Genomic DNA, 23,666 nt, shown 5'->3' with positions numbered 1-23,666 from the left:
TCATTTTTATTCTCCTTCTCCTGTGGTTTGTATCTTTCACTTTTATTATACTTATTAATAAGGGTTTTTTTTTTACATTGTACACTTTTGATTTTATTCATTGTTCTTATTTGATTTTGTTCACCTTGCTGAGTTGCCTTCAGTGAGATGGGCAGCTATATAAATTTGATTAATCAATAAATTAAATAAATAAGAGACAATAAAAAGAAAAAAAATAGAAGACAGTCTCTCCAACATCCAGATTCCATCTCTGCCATCTCCAAGAAGGATAAAACAAGATGCCTTTGTGAAATCCTGTAGAAATACTGTTGTTCAGTGTTCCTAACTATTTGACAGATTCTTTCTTTGTTCTGTTCTTCAAATTATCCAATCATGGAAATGATTAATATGTTTTGAATGTCACAGACCATCTGAAATTTATTTCCAAAATAGGATGGTGGAAGCATTCAGTACAAGAACTTGGGTTATGACAGCAGTTAGGACTGGGATTGCCCTCACTAAGCAATGAGGTCATAGAATGTGAGGTCATGTGATAGCATCACTTAGCGACAACAAAGTCAGGCAGTCCCAGTTGGTGTCATAATCCCAAATTGTAGGAGTTGTTAAGCAGAAGAGGCAGGTAAAGAACATGTGATGGGGAAGGGGAGTCAAGGGAGGAAGGAGAATTAGATATGTTTCTTGCCTTGGGTTATTTATAAAAATAATAAAAGCAGGATAAAAGTAATCTATTAAAAAAGCTTAGCAAAGCCAGTAGCTTTGGATTGCATTAGTGATCCATTCTGAGTACTGAGTACTGGTATCCTGAGATCATCCACTGACAGAAGCTTTTTAGTCCTGCTCTTTTTCTTAAATTTGTTTTTCTAGTGTCGTGCTGTGTCCAAATGGAATGAGCAATTAATGCTAGTAAGATGAAGCAGCTATAACTTCAGTTGCTTTCTTGCTGGTTGGTTGGCCAACAGCAGAAAAAAGATGAGGAAAATGTTGGTGACTCATGAAGGGAACAGAGTTCATTGAAGGTGTGTTTTGAAGGACCTTCTGAGATCTGTAGCTGATATTGAGGAGGAATAAATGTAGCATTGTATGAATAACATTACAAGTGAAACCATATGATATCTGTGAAAGTTTCAAATGTGATGGAATTAATTAGGAACTGAAATGAAATAAAATGCCATTTCTTTCCTATGTAGACATTGGTATGATTTAAATATGAAAGGAATATTAGGTTCAACTAAGATGAATTCTGACTGATCTATCTTGTGATTTATCAACTTTTGTTTCCTTGCCTGATTGACTTCCTATGTTTTGACTACTAGTTGATTGATTTCTGCTTGCTAGTATTACATGAAATCAAATTCAGACCAGCAGGCACAAGTATAGTTTGCCAAAAGATTGACAATAACTCTGTTTTTATAATCTCAGGGAGAAAGTGTATCCTCAAATTTAGCTAGCACTTACTGTAAATTCATATCACTTCTACTTCAGTCAGTTTGATCTGTTGGGTGCTACTTGTTTGCCACTTTCTATTCTCTATTGTATGTCCTTGATCACACTAGTATTGTGTTATATACATTTATCAATAGCTCATTTTTAAATGACCTGTGGGGTTAAGAATTCTTGTTTGACTCTGTGTGACTAATTCACACAATCATTTATATTGCACTCCTGCACACCATTTGACGTACCAGGCTAAACACAACTCACAAAGCATACATAAGAAACCATTAAAAATTTATTCCCATAACTGTGCATTCCATGTTCAATATTTATTGCCCATCTGGATTACAAAAATCAAAGTTATTAAGAAACTGGCTATTTTTTCAATAGAACAATTTCAAAATATGCAGTATGTTGTGATCACACTCAGTAAAATACATAGATGATGTAATTATTCTTGTAGAAGACTTAGCTTAGAGCAATTTACCAAATTTAGAGCCAGAGAGTATTTTAAATTAGGGTTCCATTTTAACCTTAATGTTTAATGGCTCTGCTTCTTCAGTGTTTTTAATCTGTAGGTAAGGCCATTTAATAGATGAAGTACTTTATAGCACAAAGATGAATAATATGAAAAACATCATCCAGGAAACTCTTGCACAAAACAAAACAAAACAAAACAAAACAAACAAAAATATCACAGGAGCAGAGAAATTAAGAAAACAAAACCAAATAGACAATTCTTATCTTTTCTAATGCAAGAACTTTTCTATGAAAGATGTAAGGATAATAAATAGGATTTCTTAAGTTATACTTGGTTTTTCTTTAGCTACTGAATAATTTTCCTACCCTCTTAGAAAAGGATTTAAATCCAGAGGGTGCACCTTTCAAACAAACTTGGATCCCAGCAGTTTTATCTCTCATTCAGTTTAAAATTTTCTTCATGTAGAAAATTCAGTCCTTGACTGATGTAAGAACTTATGACAGATGAATCCAGATACAGTAGAGGCCCATTTAATGATCAAACTTTCCTTTCATTTGAGAAATGGCATGTTTTGTTTTTCTTCCATATTGTGTGGGATTCCCTTTTCCTTTTAACTGAGCAAACACTTCTTCCCTGTGCTTCGGGTCTCCCCTGCCCTGCTTCCTTTTGGATAATAGCAATGGATCACTTGCATGTGGTGTTTGATGCCTTGCATGATGCTAACATGCAAAGGCAAGTTCCAGTCTGCATGCTGCTTAATGAATGTTTTTCCCCTTTCTCTCCCTCCCTGTTATGTGCTTTCAGAAGACAACTATGTGGAAGGTGGGTGATTTCTATCTTATTTTTTAAGCTCTGTTCTGTCCTTGCATATACCTTCTCTTTAGTGTTTTGCCTCCAGGTTAGTGTTTATAATGATACATCTTATCATTAAAACGGTAAGTTGATTTTGTTCTTTCTTTATGAGAATGTTGAAGTCTTAAGATCATGGTTCTGGATATTTCTCTCCTACCCACCCACCCCAACTGAAAAGTCACTGCTAAAAATGCAAATGATATCTAGCTTTAATTGGGGAAAATAGAAGTCAAGTACCACATATTTATTTCTGCTCTATAAGCTTATTAAATGGGTGACTTTATTTACAAGTTGCTTTCATGCACTGTAACTTAATAACTAAATAAAGTCAAATTTATATTTAAAATATTCCAATGAACACATTATGTCTCAAACTATGACAACAACCAAGAAACTGTCCTGGATATGCATAAGAATTTATATGGTTCCTAATTTTTTCCTAATAGGATTGGTCTTACTAGTCTATAATTTGCACTGATTATTTTTTTTAAAAAAAACTACATTGTGATATGACATTAACTTTGTCTTCATAATCAATACATCTAAAAACACTATATAGTAATTCAAAATATATGATAAGCCTTTCTTTTAAGCATGGAGTTCAATTTTAACTTTAACATTGAGGAACTGCTTCAAGAAAGAGGAAAGGAGAAACTTCCCTTCTACATCTGTAGAAACTTTCATGACTTTGCATTTTTTTAATGGAATCTAGTGGAGGAAAACAACAATAACAACAAAACTGTATTCACTGCCTTGTGATTGCATGATAACCTTTTGGATTATTGCTTATATTACTATGGTTAGGAGTCTTTTATAATACTATTGTATAAAGAGTATATGATTTAATTTTATTATCTTACATGGGAGAGGCAGGACATGATCCGTATTCAAAATAATGCATCACATTGTCAAATTATTCATGCCAGTTTCCAGTTTTGCAAGAATAATTTGTTTATTTATCAGTTTATTCATGAAATTTCATTTTTCTTATTCATTAAATGTATATTCCATTATTTTTCCATGAGTGCAAGATGGCATATGTAGCACTCTTATCTGTTTTTAAAGATCATCCCTATGAATAGGTTATACTGAGGGACTATGACATTTTTAAATTCAATCAAGACTAAGGATTGTCATGAATCTAAGTCTATCCAATCCCAGTTTAACATTTGAAATATTGTGTTTGTGATGACTTTCAGTTGACATTGAGTTTAATTTATTCCAATGTCATAAAAAGTGATAAATATAAATGCTGCCTACTAATAAGCAGCATTTCTTTAACTATTGCCTCTTGTACTACTATTCTCTCACACATAATAAGGACTCATGAGAATCTGATTGTGGTCAAATTCCTTTAGACTGTGTACAATTTATTTTATTGAAAGGCAGAAAGAGACAGCCTTGCTTTAATAAATATTTTAAAGCAAATAACAAAAATAGTATATAATCTTGCAAAATTAGTGTATTGGTATGTACATTTTTAGCTGGTAAAATCTGAATATGTGCAGATTTTGTAATTTATAGAAAATACAGTAGATTAGTGCTTTGTTTATCTGATGTTTACAGGAATCTGATGGGCCACCTACCAAGGCGAAAACAGTATCCACCATCTGTTGTGGTCTAATTGCATTTTTGCCAATTGTGTAGCCCAGGCAGGAAGCAAAGGAGAGAAGGAATCCTTCTCTTATGGACAACCAAACATGCCATATGGTTCATAAGTTATAGAAACAGAACCACTCTACTTCAGGAGAATGGCTTTAATTGTTAAGGTAATATGTTCTAAAGAAAGATATGGCAGTATAAACAAAACCATGCCAACTACTTAATGAAAGGAAACACCCTCTGAGAATCCAATGAGGCAAACATGGAAGCTCATGGAGAATCAGCTGGCTTTTCATTGCACTCTGTAGGATCACTTCAGTAAAGAAGATTAAGGATTTTCTCCTTTAAGCAAGATTTTTTTAACCTAATTGTTCATAAGGAAGAAAAAAAGATATATGCTGCTATCCATATGTGTTGCAGAATAGTGTCTGAAGAACATTGGTAGTTAAGATGAGTATACAGAGCCAGATGTTGATGCCTACATATTCTCTCACTTATTGTATCACTCATGTCTATGTACACTTCTTCATATATAAGCTTGTTTACTATATGATCTCCTTTTATTTCCTTGTGTTACCTTGATTAATATGTCCATCATCTAATGAGAAATAGAATTAACAAAGGAAAAATCAGCAGATCTCCAAGTCATATCATCTTTGTGGTACAGGTAGTCCCTGACTTACAACCCCATTTCGGACGAGAATTTCCATTGCTAAGGAAGGCAGTTAAGTTACCTGCACTTCATTTTATGACCTTTTTTGCCATGATTGTCAAGTGAATTACTGCAGTTCCACTGCAATTGCTATGGGAATTAAGTGGTTATTAAGCAAAATCCAGCTCTCCCCCTTGCTCTGCTCTGCTTCCTCTGACTTTGTTTGTCAGAAGGCAGCTGGGAAAGTAACAAATGGCAATCACATGACCCTGGGATGCTGCAACTGTAGTAAAAACTTGCTGTTTCTCAAGTTTATGGAGTTTAATCATGTGACCATGGGGGTTCTCCAATAGCTGTAAGTGACTGCAAAGACTGGTTGTCAGTCACTTTTTTCAGTGCCGTTGTAACTTCAAATGGTTGCTGAATGAATAGTTGTAATATAAGGATTATCTCACTTCCTGTTTAAACTGGGAGTGGAGAAAACACAATTAGCAAACAAGTCAATCTCTTTAAGTTCAGGTAGCCCTTCACTTATAACCACAGTTGAGTCCAAAATATCTATTGCTATACAAAACAGTTAAGAGAATTTTGCCCCATTTTATCACCAGAGTTGTTAAGTGAATCATTGCAGTTGTTAAGTTAGTAATATGGATGTTAATTGAACCTGGCTTCCCCAGATGTGCTATGGGTTTGGAGGGGAACCCTGTCATTGGATTCCATATCCTAGACCACGGGTGTCAAACTCAGTGCATCACGTGATGTGTTGCGACATATCACAACTTTTTTTGCATTGCTGGAGCTGAGGTGGGCGTGGCCTTTGCATGATGCAACCTGCTTGCCAGCCAGCAGTTTGACATCCCTGTCTGTGATTCCATCTGTGCTGTAACAGTTCTAGAGCAGAGTGCATGGCATGGGAAGAAATTGAGGGAATCACTGATGCTAAATGAGCCAAAGCCTTCATGGTAATTCAGCATGCCCAAGAGTTAGTTTAAAACTATGCAAATCCCCATCAATAAGGAAGAAAATAATCAAACAAATTATTAAAAATGGCAAAGATGGTAAATTACACTTCCTGACTTTTTCCCTGCCAACCTGTTACCAGCAGAGCACTTAAACTATTAGAGGCTCTGACATTCAGGTTATCTGCGAGGTCAGGCAGAAACACTCTCTTAATCAACCATCTGGCTTGGTTGATTACACAATTTACATCCTAATTAAGTGATTGTTTTCAAAACTGATTAAAAATCCATCTAGAGAAGAAAAATTAGGTTATATACTTGTACACATTTCAGTATGAACTGATATGAATGAGATCAATCAAAATTCTTTATACATTGCTGTGTGTATAATTGCAGGCAGTTACACACAGCAAAAGTAACATCCAAGCAAAGTGTTCATGGCCTAATAGAGCAGTGCATATACATTAAAAGGTGACGCATGTCAAAACTGGTTAATACACCAAAATGATTCCTATATGTGAAGCAATGAAGCCCATTTTAGTCTTTGCCCTAAAGATCATTCTTTTGTTTTAATCATAACTATACATGGCTTTCTTTGATTACATTTATAACAACTATTTTTTTTTCTATATACACATTAGAAATACCTTTCTCTTATCCTCATTTTTGATAGCATTCTCTTACATGCACTTTTTTCTTAATTGTCCTACCTCTTCATTCTATCAGTCATCTTTTTCACACTTTTCATTAGAGTATCACCATATACCGCTGTGGTACTTGCTGTAAAGCAGAAGCTCCAGCCTAGGGGCTTCTATTTCAAACAAACTTCCACTGCCCAAGGGCCATACTTAGTTAATCTGGAAAACTGAGAGGAAGAAGCGTAGAACTTAAAACCTGGAGAATTTTGTAATTTCTTTGCTTTGCAGTTGGCAATCAATTGCTGTTTAAAGCTTCATTCTGGTCAGCAATATGGTTTTTAATCTAGGCAAATTATGTGTGGGGGTCTTCCATTTAGTCTAGTTGAGAGGTGAATTAAGGGTTAAGTGTCTGGAGATCTGAGCCAGGTGTGAAGTCTGATACTTTATAGCACAATTCTCTTTATTCATTTGCAAGCAGAGTATGTATTACCTTTTCTTTCATTCTCTTTCCATTCATTCTGTTTAAATTAGAAGACAGGTTAATATTTTTCATAAACAGTTTATGCCATTTCTTTCTATAATTGTTCTACATTCACTTCAGCTTTTTCCATTTTTTTTCTCTTCCTTCCTTCCACGATCTTTTCTTTCAGTATCAGTTTTTATACTGGCAAATAATAATCTGTTCCACAATCAGATCCTCTCTTCACTTTGTGTCCATTGATTCTCTCAGACTTTTATCATAAACAAGAAAATTAATCCTGCTTTTACAGCGTAAGTATGAATAAAAAACACACATTTAAAACTGGTATTTAAAAAAACATTCTTTTTGTTCACCAAATACAGGAAGTCCTTGACTTACAACAGTTCATTTAGTGACAGTTCGAAGTTACAACAGCACCGAAAAAAGTGATTGTTTTTCACACTTAGAACCATTGCGGCATCTCCGTGGTCACATGATCAAAATTCAGATGCTTGGCAACTGTTATATATTTATGATGGTTACAGTGTCTTGGGGTCATGTGATCCCATTTTGTGACCTTCTGACAAGCCAAGTCAATGGAGAAACCAGATTCACTTAACATTCATATTGCTAATTTAACAACTGCAGTGATTCACTTAACAACTGTGGCAAGAAAGGTCATAAAATCGGGCAAATGTCACTTAAGAAATGTTTCACTTAGCAAGAGACATTTTGGGCTCATTTGTGGTCATAAGTTAGAGACCACTTGTAATCAACGTTCTCATTTGTTCCTGGGTCTCTAAGTGCCACTCTAATTTCACTCTTCTTGTTTCTAGCCCATTGCCTCATATCATGTATCCTCATTGCATTCATTCAAAATGTTTCAATTTTTTTCAACAAATCACTGCAAGTTCTTTCATCCTTCACTAAACTATAACACACAGCATCCATGCATCCATGAACATGTACAAAACCCCCTTACCTTCTGCCATATACAGTATTTGAGTACTTACATCCATAATTAAGTCTATATTTTATTTCCTTTTATGCATTCATCAAAAACTTTACTATTATTATTATTATTATTATTATTATTATTATTATTCAAATAAATTGTATCTGCCCCATTTTTCTTAGTTTCAGGGACAAATTTTTCTTTTGTTTGTTTTTTCTGTTTGTTTAGTTAATTCATTTTCTTTATCATGTACTTTTAAAACAAGTTACAACTTGCATGATCATCAATATAAGACTCTTGGATCTTTTACTCCACTGATCATTGTGGCCTTGATCAACTAAGACTTTCACATTTCACTGAACAAAATAAAGAAAATGTAGCAAAGTTAGCAGGTTAGTGCTCCTCATACTATATACAACAATCCCTACTAAGAATTTCATGGCACACAATAAGAAGTATTCATATGTCAATGTTTCATATATACTTCCCTTTTTATTTTAAATCACTACATTTTAAAACAAAAAAAATAGTTAATTGTTGCGCACTTTTTAAAAATTCAGTTTCAGATTATTGTGATCATTGACCGATGCATGGGTTTATATAGTTAACAGATAACACAGGCAATATAAAATTCAGATACAAAAAACTAATATTCTTAAAAAAACATGAATTGTTATGCTTTCTATCTGAATGAGAATAATATCATGAGAATAATATGTGAGAATAAATTCCATTATTCATACTTTAATTTATGACAGACTTGATATATTTATTCATCCATTTATTATTTATTTATTTTGTATAGTCACCCATATCAAATCAGTAATTCTAAGTGGTAAATAATCATAAAACCAATTAATAATCCACCAGTGTCAGCATAATTGAAACAGGGCCCTTCACATACTTGAAGGAACCACCTGTTTTTCAGGGCCTTTCCAAAAACCAGCAGGGCTGAGGCCATCCTATTTCAGGAGGGAGCATGTTTCAGAGGATAGGCATTATGCAGAAAATCACTACTCCTGGTCCCTGTCAGCTGACATTCCTTGGTCAGTACATGCCCAAAGTGTTTGCCCATCCTATTGGACTGGATTGTATGAATAAAAACTGTAAGAAGATGGTTTTGCAGGTAACTCAGTCCCAAGCCATAAAGGTCTTGGGTACCAGTATTTAGAATTCCAATTGAAAACACACTAGCAACCAATTCAGCCTCTGAAGGAAAGGTGATACAGTACATGTGCTGAGTAGCTGACACCATTTGCAACCCATGCAACTGCATTCTGTACCAGCTGAAGCTTTCAAATTTCACCAAGAGCAGTACCATATAGAGGGCATTGCAGTAGTCCAAATGGGAGTAATGAACCCCCTGATCCACAAATCAAAGCAGCTGGCACCCAATCCAAAGGCCCTCTTACCCACAGCAACCACCTGCTGTTTCAGCAGGAGTTGTGAGCCTAAGAAGACCCCCAGTTTGTACACCAGGGCCATTTGAGATAGTGCCACTCTATCCAGAACCAGAGATGGCAAAACATTGGTACCAGAAGGCCCAAGAACCCACAGCCACTCCATCTTGTTTGTTTTGAGCTAAAGCCCATTGTGCCCCACTCATGCTCTTATAGCCTCCAGGCTCTGAAACAGGACTCCATGGCATCACTCAGGCAGCCCAGGGTGGAGATATAAGCTGGATATTATTAGCATATTGATGATATCTCATCCCAAACCATCAGATCACCTTACCCAATGGTCAAGTGTAGATGTGAGATAAGAGGGAAGAGACAATCAAACCCTGTGGCACCCCACAAAGCAGGGGCCATGTGCTGTACCTCTTCATTCACATCATCATCAACTGGCACCAACCCCAGAGGGGGGAGGAGAATCAGCACAACACTGTGCCATCTACTCCTAATTCATGAAGCTGGTCCAGAAAGATATTTTGATCAATGTTATTGAAGGCTGCTGAGAGATCAAGAAGAGCAATTATGGATGTACTGCCTCTATCAAGCTCCTGCCAGAGATCATTCAGGAACGCAGTCAACTCAGTCCCATATCCCAGCCTGAAAGTGGTTCAGATAATCCATGTTATCCAAGCCCTTTGAATTTTCCATGAGACCACTTTCTCTATAACCAGTGGTGGGATTCAAATATGTGAACAACTGGTTCTCTGTGTGGATGCTGCTTCTGGAAGTCCATTCTAGGCCTGGGCAACAAAAAATTAGCTACCAGTTCTGCCGAAGTGGTGCGAACTAGCTGAATCCCACAACTGTCTATATACATTCCTTCAAAAGGAATTCTTATATTATACAATTTTGATCATTGTATATATTACAATTTCTAATGCTAGAAAGAACTTTAAATCTGCATAGGAAAGAAAATGGGGGAGGGGTGCAATTATGCAATAAATCCCATTGAGTTCTATGGAATATAATCCAGAGAAGATACATTCTGTAGATACATTTTGCACTTAACTTTACAACTGCTTTTATAACTTATTTGAGAATAACATCTACTGCTTATAGTGGGATTTACTTGGAATAGATTCCTTTACAATAAAAACAGTTACTGTAATTATTGAGGTGATTATGCAGGCACAGGATTGATATTTGTAACAGAACCCAGTTTGTGGTTCAAATTTGCTACATTGTTTAAAATTTTCTTTCTTTGATTGACATAATATGAAATTTATAACATGAACTCTATTTCTGAAAACATTCCTAATTTAGGAGAACATGTTACCTTTTTATTGCATATATGCTCAATTTTCTATGTGAAGTAAAAACCTTAATAAAGTTTAGGAATCTTACCTTCCAGTGAAAACCAGCATATTCTTTTTCATACCTTATTTGTGTGAAGAAATGTGTAACAATGAACTGCATGAGACTGTATTTTGTGACTCTTCTGTCCTCTTCCAAAAGGAATAGAATAATATTTTATGACTTTGTTTTTAAATTAGGTGTTTCTTTTGTCTAAAGTTAATTTCTATTAATGTTTGTAAAGTTGAACATGATGCATATTTATTTTAAGAGGATACAGTCCCCAATCTCCCATTTTTTTTATAAATATAAAAATATATTTATATATATATATTGTTTAGCTTTATTTTTTAAAAAATAATTTGCTTGGTAAGGAATTATATAACCTATAGTTCTTTACTATCTTGAAAAACAATAGTTAAGAAATAGGCTTACTTTTGGTGAACCAAAAGAGCAATTCATTTTCAGCTGGTCAAAGCAATTGATAACAAGGACTCCCCCTTTCACTTTATACTATACTGTTTTTCCATTCACTAGATATGATGATGATGATATTCAGAAATGTATTTATTTTAGCTTGAATGTTTCACACAAACAAGGAAATGTCCCTTGCATTTTCATTTCAATGTGATAAAGTAATTATTTTATTTAATTATTTGAAACACTCATTTTCAATGAGAGGAAAAAGATCAGACCCAGCCCATTCTTCAGGTTGACACTACTCCAGGTTTGGAGAAGAATAAATAAATAAAAAGAAACTATTTTATAACTGCAGGCTGAAGCATCCATCTAGCAAAAAAAAAGTATTTATGAGTTTTATGAACAAATATTCTAGGAATTGGTTGAAGTTGAAATCATTTTCTTACTATTTTTGTCATTAAAACCCATTTTAATGCTTAAAGAAGATAAAAGGTAATCCAGAATTATTGTGTTCAAATAGTAATACAATTGTCCCATTCCCACCTCCAAAAGAATTCCAAATGGTGGTTGAAACATGCCCCTTTAACTTTGCAGTATTATGCAAATATTTCACAGGAGACAGACACCTGTTATTAAAGAAATTAAAAAGTCACTGTGACACTACCACCTTCCCTTGAACCCTTGTTCATTGCTGACTGTGCTCTTGTTTCCCTTTAAGGTCTGGCGCACTTGATGATGGGCGACCAAGGTATGGGTTCTGCTCCTTTTCCACTCTGCTTCGATCATTTTATTTTATTTTATAAAAATTCTTTGTTTCTTTTTTGTGTAGTTGCTTCAAAATCCATCATAACAAATGATGGCCAAATGCTTGTGAGCTGTCTCAGGCTGTAAATATTCACACAGTCTTAATTACATCTTTTGTTCCCCTCCTTTTTTTTGCACTGTGTCTATAAATAGATCTAACTTATGTTGCTGTTATTTTTTACTATTTGGTCTTGAATCTTTTTGTTCTATTTTTTATTGTTTCCCTTATCCCACTAACAATAAAATAATTGTTAGAAAGGGTGCCATTTCTAAAAATCATATTGAGAAATTGCTATGAGTTTAAATATAATGATGATCATAAAATATGAAATGCACTCTTCAGATAGATATGAAAGAAGACACTTGAGTTATACCCCCCCCAAAAAAAAAGAAATCTGCTTTGCATTAATGCATGGTTGTTTGGAAAATGCAGAAACCATTTGTTTTTGGCTTCTGGAATGTTAAGAACATATTTTTGCAGCATAATGGAATTAATGATATGTCCTCATCACCTTGTGAAAATTCTTGCCCACCCAACTCAGTCTTCATGTTACTTTTGTGTCATGCCTTTGAAAAATGAAGCATGGGTTACTTCTGTATTTTTGTGCATGTTGGAAAGCAGTAATTCTTAAAATATGACACCAACTGCATCTCCATTGTCTTCAATCATTTGCCTCAAGCTTTGTCTCTGTTCATGTTTTTAACTGTGATGGCATTTACATTTACACACACAACTCTTACTGTTGTTTCTCTTTTTGTTTTCTCTTCCGTCTGGCAATACTTTCTTCATGGAACCATTTCATCAAATCCATAGGTAAAAGTAAAGGTATTACATGACTTTCTTCTTTCCTTCCTTCTACCTCCCTTCCCATTCTTTTAAAATCCATCTATATGCTGTAAAGTATGTCTGAGTGATGCAAGTACTGTTTATGTATTTACAGTAGTGTTGATACATTGTGTTGGTGGGAGGTAGGTATGATTTTTTTTTTTTACAAGAAAAGCTTAGTTGGTAAAGGTCAGGGGAAAAAAACAGGCTCAAAACTCTTTTCTAAGAATGTTTGTTGTGTCTTGAATATGAATAACATGGCTGTGACACTAGGATCTAATGTCAAGGAACTATTATCTTCACAGTGTAAAAGGCATATAGGTGACATAGTCTATTAGCCAAGTTTTCCAGTACAAAAATTATGCATGTGACAAAAATAGGACAGCGATCGGCAGAAATGTAGGTGAGAATTAATTGCTAATAGCTGAAAACTTTAGTGAGTCTATGATATATGGTATTAGAAAGGCAATGCCAAGCACCAATATTTGTTTGGAGAAAATATAAGGAGGAAAGAATGGGGATGGGTTGATAGAGGCTTTTCCAGGAATAAGACATCAGCTTGGAAGAACAATCGGAGGCAGGCCCTGGAGAAGCTGAATTCAACTAACCATCTGAGGTATGAATTCTGTTTTCATTGCCCTCCAAATGCAAAGCATATCTACTGTATTGGAGGCAGTCTTTAAGCATGAAGCCACCAGATAGTCGAGTCGGTCCACTGCAATGACATGTAAGTCTGACTATCATGTGACCAGAGCTTTTGTCTATTGTAGAAGCTTGGCTATAGTTTTGTCTATGAGAATTTTGTGCATAGTTTTTAGCTTTGTGTATTGTTCAAAGTTTGAATGCAACAAGGGAGATAAGAGACCCAGAAATTAAAAGAAAGCAGATTGTGTAAGATTTTTTGGGGAAGAGGCCTTATTTGTCTTCTTAAATTTGTTATTTAAATCTCTGAGTGAGAACAAGTAAAAACAGGTAACTCTTCCTGTATCCTTTGGTAAATTTGAAATTTAATTAATGTATCAGTGTATAGTAATTAAAAACAAAGTGCAAACCATCCAAAGCATTTTAGTGTCACTGACTTCAAGTGGAAAATGAAATACCCAATTTTCTTTTGATGTTATCAGTGGGACTCAAAAGGATTTCTATTTGAAAGAATGTCAAAATATTTAAGTATATATAGTATATGTGTGTGCTTGTGTGTTTCTGAAAATAAATTGTTTGGGCAATGTAATTGTATTGTTTGGTTAACATATGAACTATGGAATTTTCAGCCACTCTCCATTTCACATTCCATTTTGCTGAATGTGTTAAATACCACCAAAACTGGTACAGTAGATGGTGCCGCTTGACTACAATTTGCTCCTGAAGCCAATTGCTTTGGTGTATCTGGCAGATAATATCAGGAATAACATCACCAAAATGTAATAATACAATAAAATATAATAGATAAAAATGAATTGTTAACATCTAAATCCTCCTTTTGATTAATAATATATGCACCAACAAAATTATTGAAAGTGTTGTATTCTGAGAGTAGATTTGCTGATGTTGCTCCTTCACTTTAATCTGTATTATAGAACTTTATCTTCCTGCCATTTGTAATTTAAAATGTTTAAATCTTGCAATTTAGTGTATGTGGTACTATGCTTCAAAATGCCCTAAAACTACCATTCAATGAGTTGTTCAAATAAGAAGCAAGAGGAGGAAAAGAATATTTTTTTATTCCCTTAGAAATAGTTTTCCTATCAGGATATATTGTTTGTTTTGAATGTCTTCTGATTTGGGGTTTTGAAACAAACAAGGAATATGGCACCAGAATTACACATTATTATTGGTCAATGGGAAGGATTAAAAAAAATATTACAAATTATTCTTTATGAGATATAAATGTAAATAAAGGAGAAGGTAACTATTCCTCTAATACCATCATACTATCACTTGTAGGGCTGGCCTTGATTTATTCAGATCTGAAAAAAAAGCAACCTTTTGAAAAAAAAACATCCTATATTAAATATCTGTCCAAAGTGCTTAATATAATCAGGAATTTTTGGTGATAGGAAAGTTGCTATGATAATGGAATGCTTATATAGTTCAACAAGGAAGTGGATAAAATTGTGACAGCAACAATGTCATGGTTCAGCAGAAGAAAACCATTCTGTTCTGATAAAACATACCTTCCAAGGATAAATAACTTGTGGACAGGGTTTTCAACATATGGTGACCTGCTATTATGAACAATGAAATATATACACCTAACACTGTTGGATTTGTTTTCCTTTTTTATACATTGACCATATCATATAAAAGCTTTGTATTAGCAGTTTATGGCAAAGATTAGCATTTAAACATACATTAGCGCTGTTGGAACTAATATAATTTTAAAACTTGTCTAAAAACCTGCAATTTATTTCCTTCCTGCCAATATTTATTATATCCCCCCCCCCTTCTGACAGGGAGCTGGAGTTGATATGCATGATTAAAAAAAAACAAATCACAACAACAGTACGGAATAAAGATTATGAATCATCATGCAATATGTTTGATAACAAATAGGGATTTAATCAACAATCCCATTTTCACAAAACAATCCTTTATAGTTCAAGTCAGTGGTTCTTAACCCAAGTCTGTAAAGACTTTGTAGGTACATGGATAGATTTCAGGGAGGGTATGTTAACTTGGATAGGGAAAAAACTACAATCTTATTTTCACAATCCTTTAATTTAAATTTACCTTTTCATTCATTAATTTATGTAGACAACAATATAATTAATGATATGTAGCTCCCCAAATGTTTGCTAACTTCAGTAAATTTCATTACTATTATTATACTTAAAAAGAATTGTCTTGTTATTGATTTAATGGATTAATAAATGTACATATTTGTTATTTTTCAATATTTTGATATTTGTATTTGAGTATAATTAGTTTCCTATGCCGTCTATGTCTATGCATTCCTATGCAAGATATTCATTGCAAAGTTCACTGATACAATAGACTCTCAAAAAAAGCAAAAAAGCCTTAAAACCTTGACTATAAGTGACCCCTGTATTTTTTTGTTTTGTTTTTGTGATCCTCAAATGCATTCCAAACCACAATTCCTGAAAACCAGAAAAATGATTTCTTGCCATTCAGAGACACAAACTTCCTCTAAATTAAAAAAAAAAAAAATCAGTTTTGGGCCCGCCATATTTATAAATTCACAGCTTCTTGCTTTTTTATGCTACTGCAGTTTTATTCCAATACCATTATTAAACAGAGTTTTTTAGTTCTCTAGATTTTCTTCTTATGCCTAGTAAGCTTTTCTTTTTGTTTCACCATCTCCTCTTTTATCAACAACTTCCTTGCTTCTGCTTCTTCTTCATTTCTATCTTCCATGGGTTCCTCTATCTGTCTCTTACAAATGAACACACACGCCATACACACAAAGCTATTCTGTCAAAAGTATTGCATTGCATTGAAGGTTCACAAGAAAATAATTTCTTCATGAATGAGAAATTCCAGTAAAGCATTTCTATATTTCATTTATATATTTATCCCACTTTTATTACTTTTATAAATAACTCAAAGTAAGCAAACATATCTAATACTGCTTCCTCCTCCCATTTTTCTCACAACCAAAACCCTGTGAGGTGAGCTGGACTGAGAGAGATTGACTGGCTGGAGGGCACCCAGTTGGCTATCATGGCTAAAGTGGGACTAAAACTCATGGTCTCCTGGTTTCTACCCTATTATCTTAACCAGTCTCCATTTCCGAGTTAACTTTATTTTTCCTTATTTACATGGTCATATAAGTGATATCACCAGCTGTGGGAGGTCCATTGTTTGGGAATAAGTTTTACCTGAAAAATCTAAATGGCATCAAAACTCATAACAGTTGTTAAAGGAGCTCAGTATTGAATGCTAAATAGTAAAGAAGAAAGCCTGTGTGAAATGTACACTGAGGAAGTTTTGCAGTGTTCTAAGTAAATGATCCTATGTATTGTTACATCACCCAAAATGATGAAGCTGTAGAAAATAAAATATTCACAGATAGTACTCTAATATCTTTGAGCAGCCCCTCTTAATACTCTTATCACAAGCTTCATTCTGGCTGCCTCCTCTTTCCTTGATCCCATAGATAACTATATAAAGACTTTGGCAGTCTGGGAGGTGTCTGAAGTTCTATACTATTAACACTACTTGAACTGTTCAATATTAAAGTTTCATAACTCTAAACATAATACATCAGAATTAACAGGGTTCTGTTATTACAGGTAGTCCTCAATTTACAACCACTATTGAGCTCAAAATTTCTGTTGTTAAGTGATTTTTGCCCTATTTTACGATCTTTCTTGCCACAATTAAGTAAATCACTGCAATTGTAAATTAGTAGCAAAAGAATCACACATGGTATTCAATAATCCTATAAATTATGATTTACTGACTTTCAAGATGTGATTATTATATCTATTATCACATGTTAATAGAATTGCTATCCTTACAAATGATACATGTTTATTAAACTTTGGTGTAAAGTTTAAGGTAGAGGCGGTACAGTGTCATCTGTACTTTACCTGAAATATTTGTCTCTATGTCACACACAAGAGCTTAAACATCCTAGTCCAATAAGGAAAGTAGACTAGTAATTCTGATCTAAATCCATGGATTAGGACTTCTCAATCTCTGGGTAGGTTGTAGGATAAATGAAAGATGGAAAGAGAGGAAGAGAATGCACAATTGCAAAGTGGCAAGTACTTACTGTTCATGAGATATGTAGAGTTTATAATTTCATGGGGTGATTTGTATACTACCTATTTCTTTTCACATAAAATAATGAGAATCTGCTACTGTCAACAGTTGATTTCCCACTGTGTTAGAAATCCCTTTAAAATAAGTGAAGCGAAGTGTTCCCATAAATATCACAGTTTTTAGAACAATGAAACAAGAAACTGTAATTTACATAAGAATAGGAAAATTATTCATGTGTTATTGATAAATCCCTAGAAATGAAATTCCCTGCTATTGAATTTTTTTCAATACATTTCAAACCAAATTCAGAATTACTGTTCAAAATGGAACAATTGGGAAAAAACAACAACATGAATGAGATAGTTGGGTAAGGAGAAATACCAAATCTCTAAAAAAAAATCTAAACTAATTTTGTAAACCTATTATTTCAAAGAGGGTATACAATCTGATATCATGATTTCTCAGAAGTAAACCCAATTGGCTTCCAAGGTAAGTTTGTTTCTATTGTGAAACTCAGGGACAATATATTGTGTCTATCTTCAAAGCAACAGCAATAAAGCAATAATTACCAATTTACTAAGCTACTCTTTTTTTCTCAAAGTCCCAAAGTTTTATTTTATTGCAATGATACAGAATAGATGTGTTTTTTATAAGAATAATGTTGTTTTTTCTTAAACTAACCAACCAACCAATCCAAGAAAACATTTTCTGTTGTTTTTCTTAAACTAACCAACCAACCAATCCAAGAAAACTTTTGGAAGTCATTCAGTTAGGCTAACCCATGTGGCTTTGTTTCTCAGAATTACCAAGACCAATCATATTGGCCTATGTGTCATCCTTTCATGTGTTCTCTTAAAATAAGACTTGCTTCATTTATTTATATTCTAAATATGAGAAATGGAGAAGAACAATGGTATCTTCTATTGCACTTATTTTTGCTGGTGAAAAATAGTTTGTGGACTTTCAAGTACTCAGAATCTAATTTGTTGATCCAAGTAAATATTTCAGCTTTGCAATTTTTGTGGAAATCCAGAATAAACAAATTATTTATATTATTCCACTTGATTTCAACTTTTATCCATGGGATTTAGGAGAATGAGCAAGATTCCACCATCCCAGCTATCATCCAAATATATTGTTCCCTCCACATATACCTTATGGTTATGTGACTGAAGGGTTGTGCATCTAGAAGCATCCAGGTTGAAGGAAGCTGAATTAGAGAGCTACTGGCCAGTTCAAGTTTCTCTAGATGCTATCTTACTGTCCTAACTCAACCCTCTAATTATTAAGTCACCGATTCTGTCTTATTATTAGCATTAGGTTTCACATCAATTATATGAAATATTTTTCTTCTGAAAATGATACACAGGTTAACTGCTTTATATTACGGTACATGTTTTATGTTTGCTACATTTGTTTCTGAATATAAATCCTCTTAGAATGCTGATTATCAAGTAATGGCTGCTTGAAGGATTGTGCATCTTTTCCTAAAGGCACTTCTCCATTCTTTTAAGATCAGCTGTTAGATTTCTCTTAAAGTACTTGTGAATTTCAATCGGTGCTAGTGCTATAGAGATTTCTGGTACCCCAGAAGATCTACCTCTATCTATGTATTCCACCCCTAATGGAATTTAACAAGCTTAAACAAGTAAAACAAGCTTTTATTTTATTCTTGCTTAATATATATTCTTTTTTAAAATTTGGATTTTTGCTTCTTTTCCTTTGCTGTTTCTAGTTTAATGATGTCTTATTATTGACATTGATGTGTCCTTCTATACTCTGTAGCCTCATTTGAATGACTCCTCTAATGCAGAAGTGTCAAACTGCTGGCCCGTGGGCCAGATGCGTCATGCCCAAAACCACACCCATCCCATTGCCAGCAATGGGAAAAAAGTCATGATACGTCACAACATGTCACGTGACATCAAGAGTTTGACACCCATGTTCTAATGGGAAGAAAAGGCAGGAGAATTTGTAAATAAATCAGTCAGCACAAATCATCACTCAGCAAATTTTACCATAGTATTTTTTTTAAAAGGAAGCTTACATTCAAATTATACTTCTTTTGAAAAAGTACATATTTTTCTTTATTTTTGTTTCTGGTCATGACATAAATCAGATTAAAAATAAAAAGTGAATTTAGAAAACAGGGTCTCTTTTTTTCTCTTATTATTATTCTTTATCCAAACCAGGTATTATGAATGAATGCAGTTGAGAAAAAACATAGTAATCAAAATAAAGGATCACATTTCCTGAATGTCATGGAGACTTGTCTCAGAAGAGTCAAATATCTACAGCCTATATAGTCAATATTCCATCAAATGTTCTCTTTCTCTTATATGTAGATATCAGATCTATAGTTGTATATATCAGAGAAAACAAGGGACTGTAAGGGGAAAAAGGATTTCCCCTCCCTATCATTATTTTGAATCTTGCAAATCTATGCAAGTCCTAAGCCAATGTTCCCAATGGTCTATCTTCAGTTTTGAAACACATGCTTCTCATGTCTTTGTGGAGGAACAAGAAATAGTTTAGAAGGATATCAGCCATTATTTCTACCTTCCTTGTTTCTTGCTCTTCCGTGCTTTCTGTAATATTGCCACACATTTTAGTTCTTGAACATTGACTTCCAGAAATTTCTTGCTTCCTATACTTTTACTAGCCAAACTACAAGTGATGTTAAATCCAACCTTCTATTTAACATGCATATTTTTACAATGTATATAGCAGCCAGTGAGGAAGACCTGAAAATGTTTGATGTTCCAAAAGAAAGGGAGAATTAGCTCCAACATTTCTTCCTTTGATTCAGTTTCAAATGGGTCTGTAAAAAATGACATTGGAAATGTCAGAAAGTTAGGCCACACATTTCACTTCCAGTATATGTAACAGAACCACGGGATGTTGCTTATACTTAATACATAGCACTCTCAAAAACTGTCATTTTGAATCAGATAAAAGCAAGGATTTTTTTCTGTGAATCCTTTCCTTCCATCCAAAGTTTATGCCCATTCAGTGTACCAAAACTATGTTCTGTGCATTACAAACTTTCTTTCCTATCTTTATTTCCAGATACTGCTTTGAAAAGCAGAAAGGATTATAGCTCCTTGTAAACCAGTTTCCCCTTTCCCTAAATCTCCTGTCCATAGTATATATGCTTATCCAGTTTATTATCCAGGTGCCAATCCTGCTAGGTCTAAGGAGTGAATTATATAAATTTTCCTGTTATGTGTTGTTCAATTATTTTATATAATAAAGGTGTCTGAATTCTGTGTACATATTTATATAAATTATATCTAAAAAGTTATTTACACAAATGTATATCATATTTAACATCATACCAATGCATTTCAATCTTTTTTACATAAAGGCAAAAGAAGAATCTTGCTGAATCAGACTAATGGCTCATTCAGAATTTTCTTCTATACAGTTGCTGACCAGATACAACCAGAAAACTCATAAACTTGAGCAGAAGAATGATAATCCTCTTCTGTTGTTCCTGAGTAGCTGGCATTTAAGATGAGCTACCTGGTTTATTTTTTTAATTGCATTTTTTCTTTGACCCATTTAAACTTCCTGCTTGCCTGACTAATTTATTTTCCCTTTCTACCTCCTTTTTTAGCCTCAGCTTTAACTCCATCTCCAGCTTGCTTTTCTTTTCTTCCAAGCCATACCTGTTTTGCTATAGCTTTAACCCAATCATTGCCACTTTAAATACAATAAAATAATTTTTTGACAGATTGACCACGGCAACTCACCAAAACTGCCTTTCTGGATTCAACAAGAACTTGATAACAGAAAAAACTCTCCTCTCCTCTTTCCTCATCTTATATTATCCATATTTATAAAGTCTGAACCAAATTTCATATAATTGCATCCCTCAGCCCCAAATTACTTGCCGCCCCCAAGAGTGCAAATAGACGTTTCTTGTTTATAAACAGTATTCAGCAGCTATATTATTGCTTTATAATGCATTGGTAAGACCACAATACTGCATCCAGTTTTGGTCACCACAATATAAAAAAGATGTTGAGACTCTGGAAAGAGTGCAGAGAAGAGCAACAAAGATGATTAAGAGACTGGAGGCTAAAATATATGAAGAATTGTTGCAGTAATTGGATATGTGTAGTCTAGTGAAAAGAAGGACCAAGGGTGATATGATAGCAGGGTTCCAATATCTGAAGGGCTGCCACAAAAGAAGAGGGGATCAACCTGTTCTCCAAAGCACCTGAAGGCAGGACAAGAAACAATGGATGGAAATTAATTGAGAGAACCAAACTAGAATTGAGGTATTTCCTAATAGTGAGAACAATTAATCAGTAGAACGCTTCCCTCCAGAATTTGTGGGTGCTCCAACACTGGAGGCTTTTAAAAAGAGACGTGGAGAGCCATTTGTCTGAAATTCTATAGGGTCTCCTGCTTGAGCAAGGGGTTGGACTAGAAGACCTCCAAGATCCCTTCCAACTCTGTTGTTCTGTTCTGTTATTCTATTATTTGTCAGTCTTTTGTAAGGTACTAAAGATCCTGGAATTGGGCCTAGGTACTAAGTGAGCCCATTTTGATATGGTGGCTATTTGTTCTTTTCTAAATTTTGCTCCATGCAAAAAAAGATTTGCTTTTAATTACAATGTTTATTTTATTGACTGCTTGCCATACTGATGCATGTGTCAGTTAGGTACACATATATATCTATGTAATTAATAAATAAACTGAAAAATAACAATATCTGTCTGAAGACCATAATTGATTGAAGAGTTTTTGAAATGGAAAAAAATCTACAGTAGTGAAATCTTGTCCAGTTTACAATGTTTGGTGAGTAAATTAAATTTGGCGCATAATGAAATATTTTTCACTTTATGTTCCTTAAGATATATTTTTCCCAAAATAAAAGAGATTTTATTTTAGGTAGATGATGAAAATGTATTAGTAATGCAAGTTTAGATTCAGTGCAAGATAAACTTTGTAGTAAGGAACTTATATACATTAATTAATGCTAATTTTTTTGCTAAATATTGGAATTAAGCAAAACATTGCATTTCTGGGAGAGATAAGACACCATAAATTAAATGTAATGTACACAATTCCACAATTTTTCCAGCTTCTGGGACATAATCTCATTTTAAGACTGAACATAAATTTGCAAAAAAAAATAAAAAAATGGTTTGATGTCCCCAATGTCAGTTTTTCTGCAAGAGCAGATTGACAATTTTACTAATGAGGACCAAAGAAATGCCAATGTGATTAGGTTAAAGAAATTAAGAACATTTCAGTAATCTCCATCAAGGATTAATTTTATCTATAGTTATAATGAACCCATTTGATTGCATTTATTTAATTTTGTTCCAGCAGATAGAAATGGCACAGTGCCATTTTTCTTCATTTGCAGGTCACTGTTTAGGTCTTCCAGTTTGTTTATTATATTAATAGTTGATACAAATTAAATAACAAATGATAGACATTTAATACCTGGAAGACTTTGCTTTCTCCTTATTTTGTCACTTTTTCACAGTTTACTCCTTTCCATCCTGTGCCTGGTATCAAGAGATCACATTGCTGCTATCTATACTCTGCTTTATCAGTTTATACAATTTGAAAAAGTTGAAAAGTTCAAGCTGAATGACTGCCTCTAGCAATCCACAGTACTGATTTCTAAAGTTGCCCATTGATAATAAAAAGTATCTTTGGCCTTCAGCATTCTCCTTTTATATATTATTATGCAGAATTAATTCATTTTTGTATGCAATGGAACTAAGAATATCAAATGATATGTGTAAGAAGCCAATTACAATTCTTCTCAATTGTAACAGGATCATGTGAAATTAACAGTAAAATTAATTTTTGTTGATATTTTGATTCACTGCCTAAAAAGGTAAAATTCATATCCATCCGTATTTTCTTTTTAAAAATCTGAACATTTCAGTCATAGAATTTTCTAGTCTATTTATGTAATGTGGTGGAACCAAAAGTCAAAAGGACCTAGCACAGATTGCATTATTTCATGACTGAATATATCATATTAAATATTCAACCCATTTTTTTAAAAATTGCCCAGATTTTTAAAAAATAGGTATTAGTTTTAAGCTAGTCTGGTTTCTTGTGCTACTATTACTT

General features: G+C 33.8%; 1 protein-coding gene across 4 annotated transcripts in view; it reads left to right on the top strand.

Annotated features, from left to right (window-relative positions):
• The first annotated feature begins 2,723 nt into the window (after nucleotides 1-2,723).
• LOC120306009 (neurexin-1) overlaps nucleotides 2,724-23,666 on the top strand; it is a 622,144-nt gene continuing 601,201 nt past the window's right edge. For 3 of the 4 annotated variants that reach the window (XM_039338547.1, XM_039338546.1, XM_039338544.1), the window contains exons 1-3: nucleotides 2,724-2,737; nucleotides 11,919-11,948; nucleotides 12,819-12,830. In XM_039338547.1, the coding sequence (XP_039194481.1) occupies nucleotides 11,933-11,948; nucleotides 12,819-12,830 (28 nt within the window). In that variant the 5' untranslated portion in view covers nucleotides 2,724-2,737; nucleotides 11,919-11,932. The remainder of the gene's footprint in view (nucleotides 2,738-11,918; nucleotides 11,949-12,818; nucleotides 12,831-23,666) is intronic. The other variant, XM_039338545.1, reaches the window with a different exon arrangement.

This window comes from Crotalus tigris, unplaced genomic scaffold (genome assembly GCF_016545835.1).
Source record: "Crotalus tigris isolate CLP2741 ecotype Arizona unplaced genomic scaffold, ASM1654583v1 scf7180000017703.754461, whole genome shotgun sequence".
Classification (NCBI taxonomy): Eukaryota; Metazoa; Chordata; class Lepidosauria; order Squamata; family Viperidae; genus Crotalus; species Crotalus tigris.
This window is presented reverse-complemented; position numbering and strand designations above follow the sequence as displayed.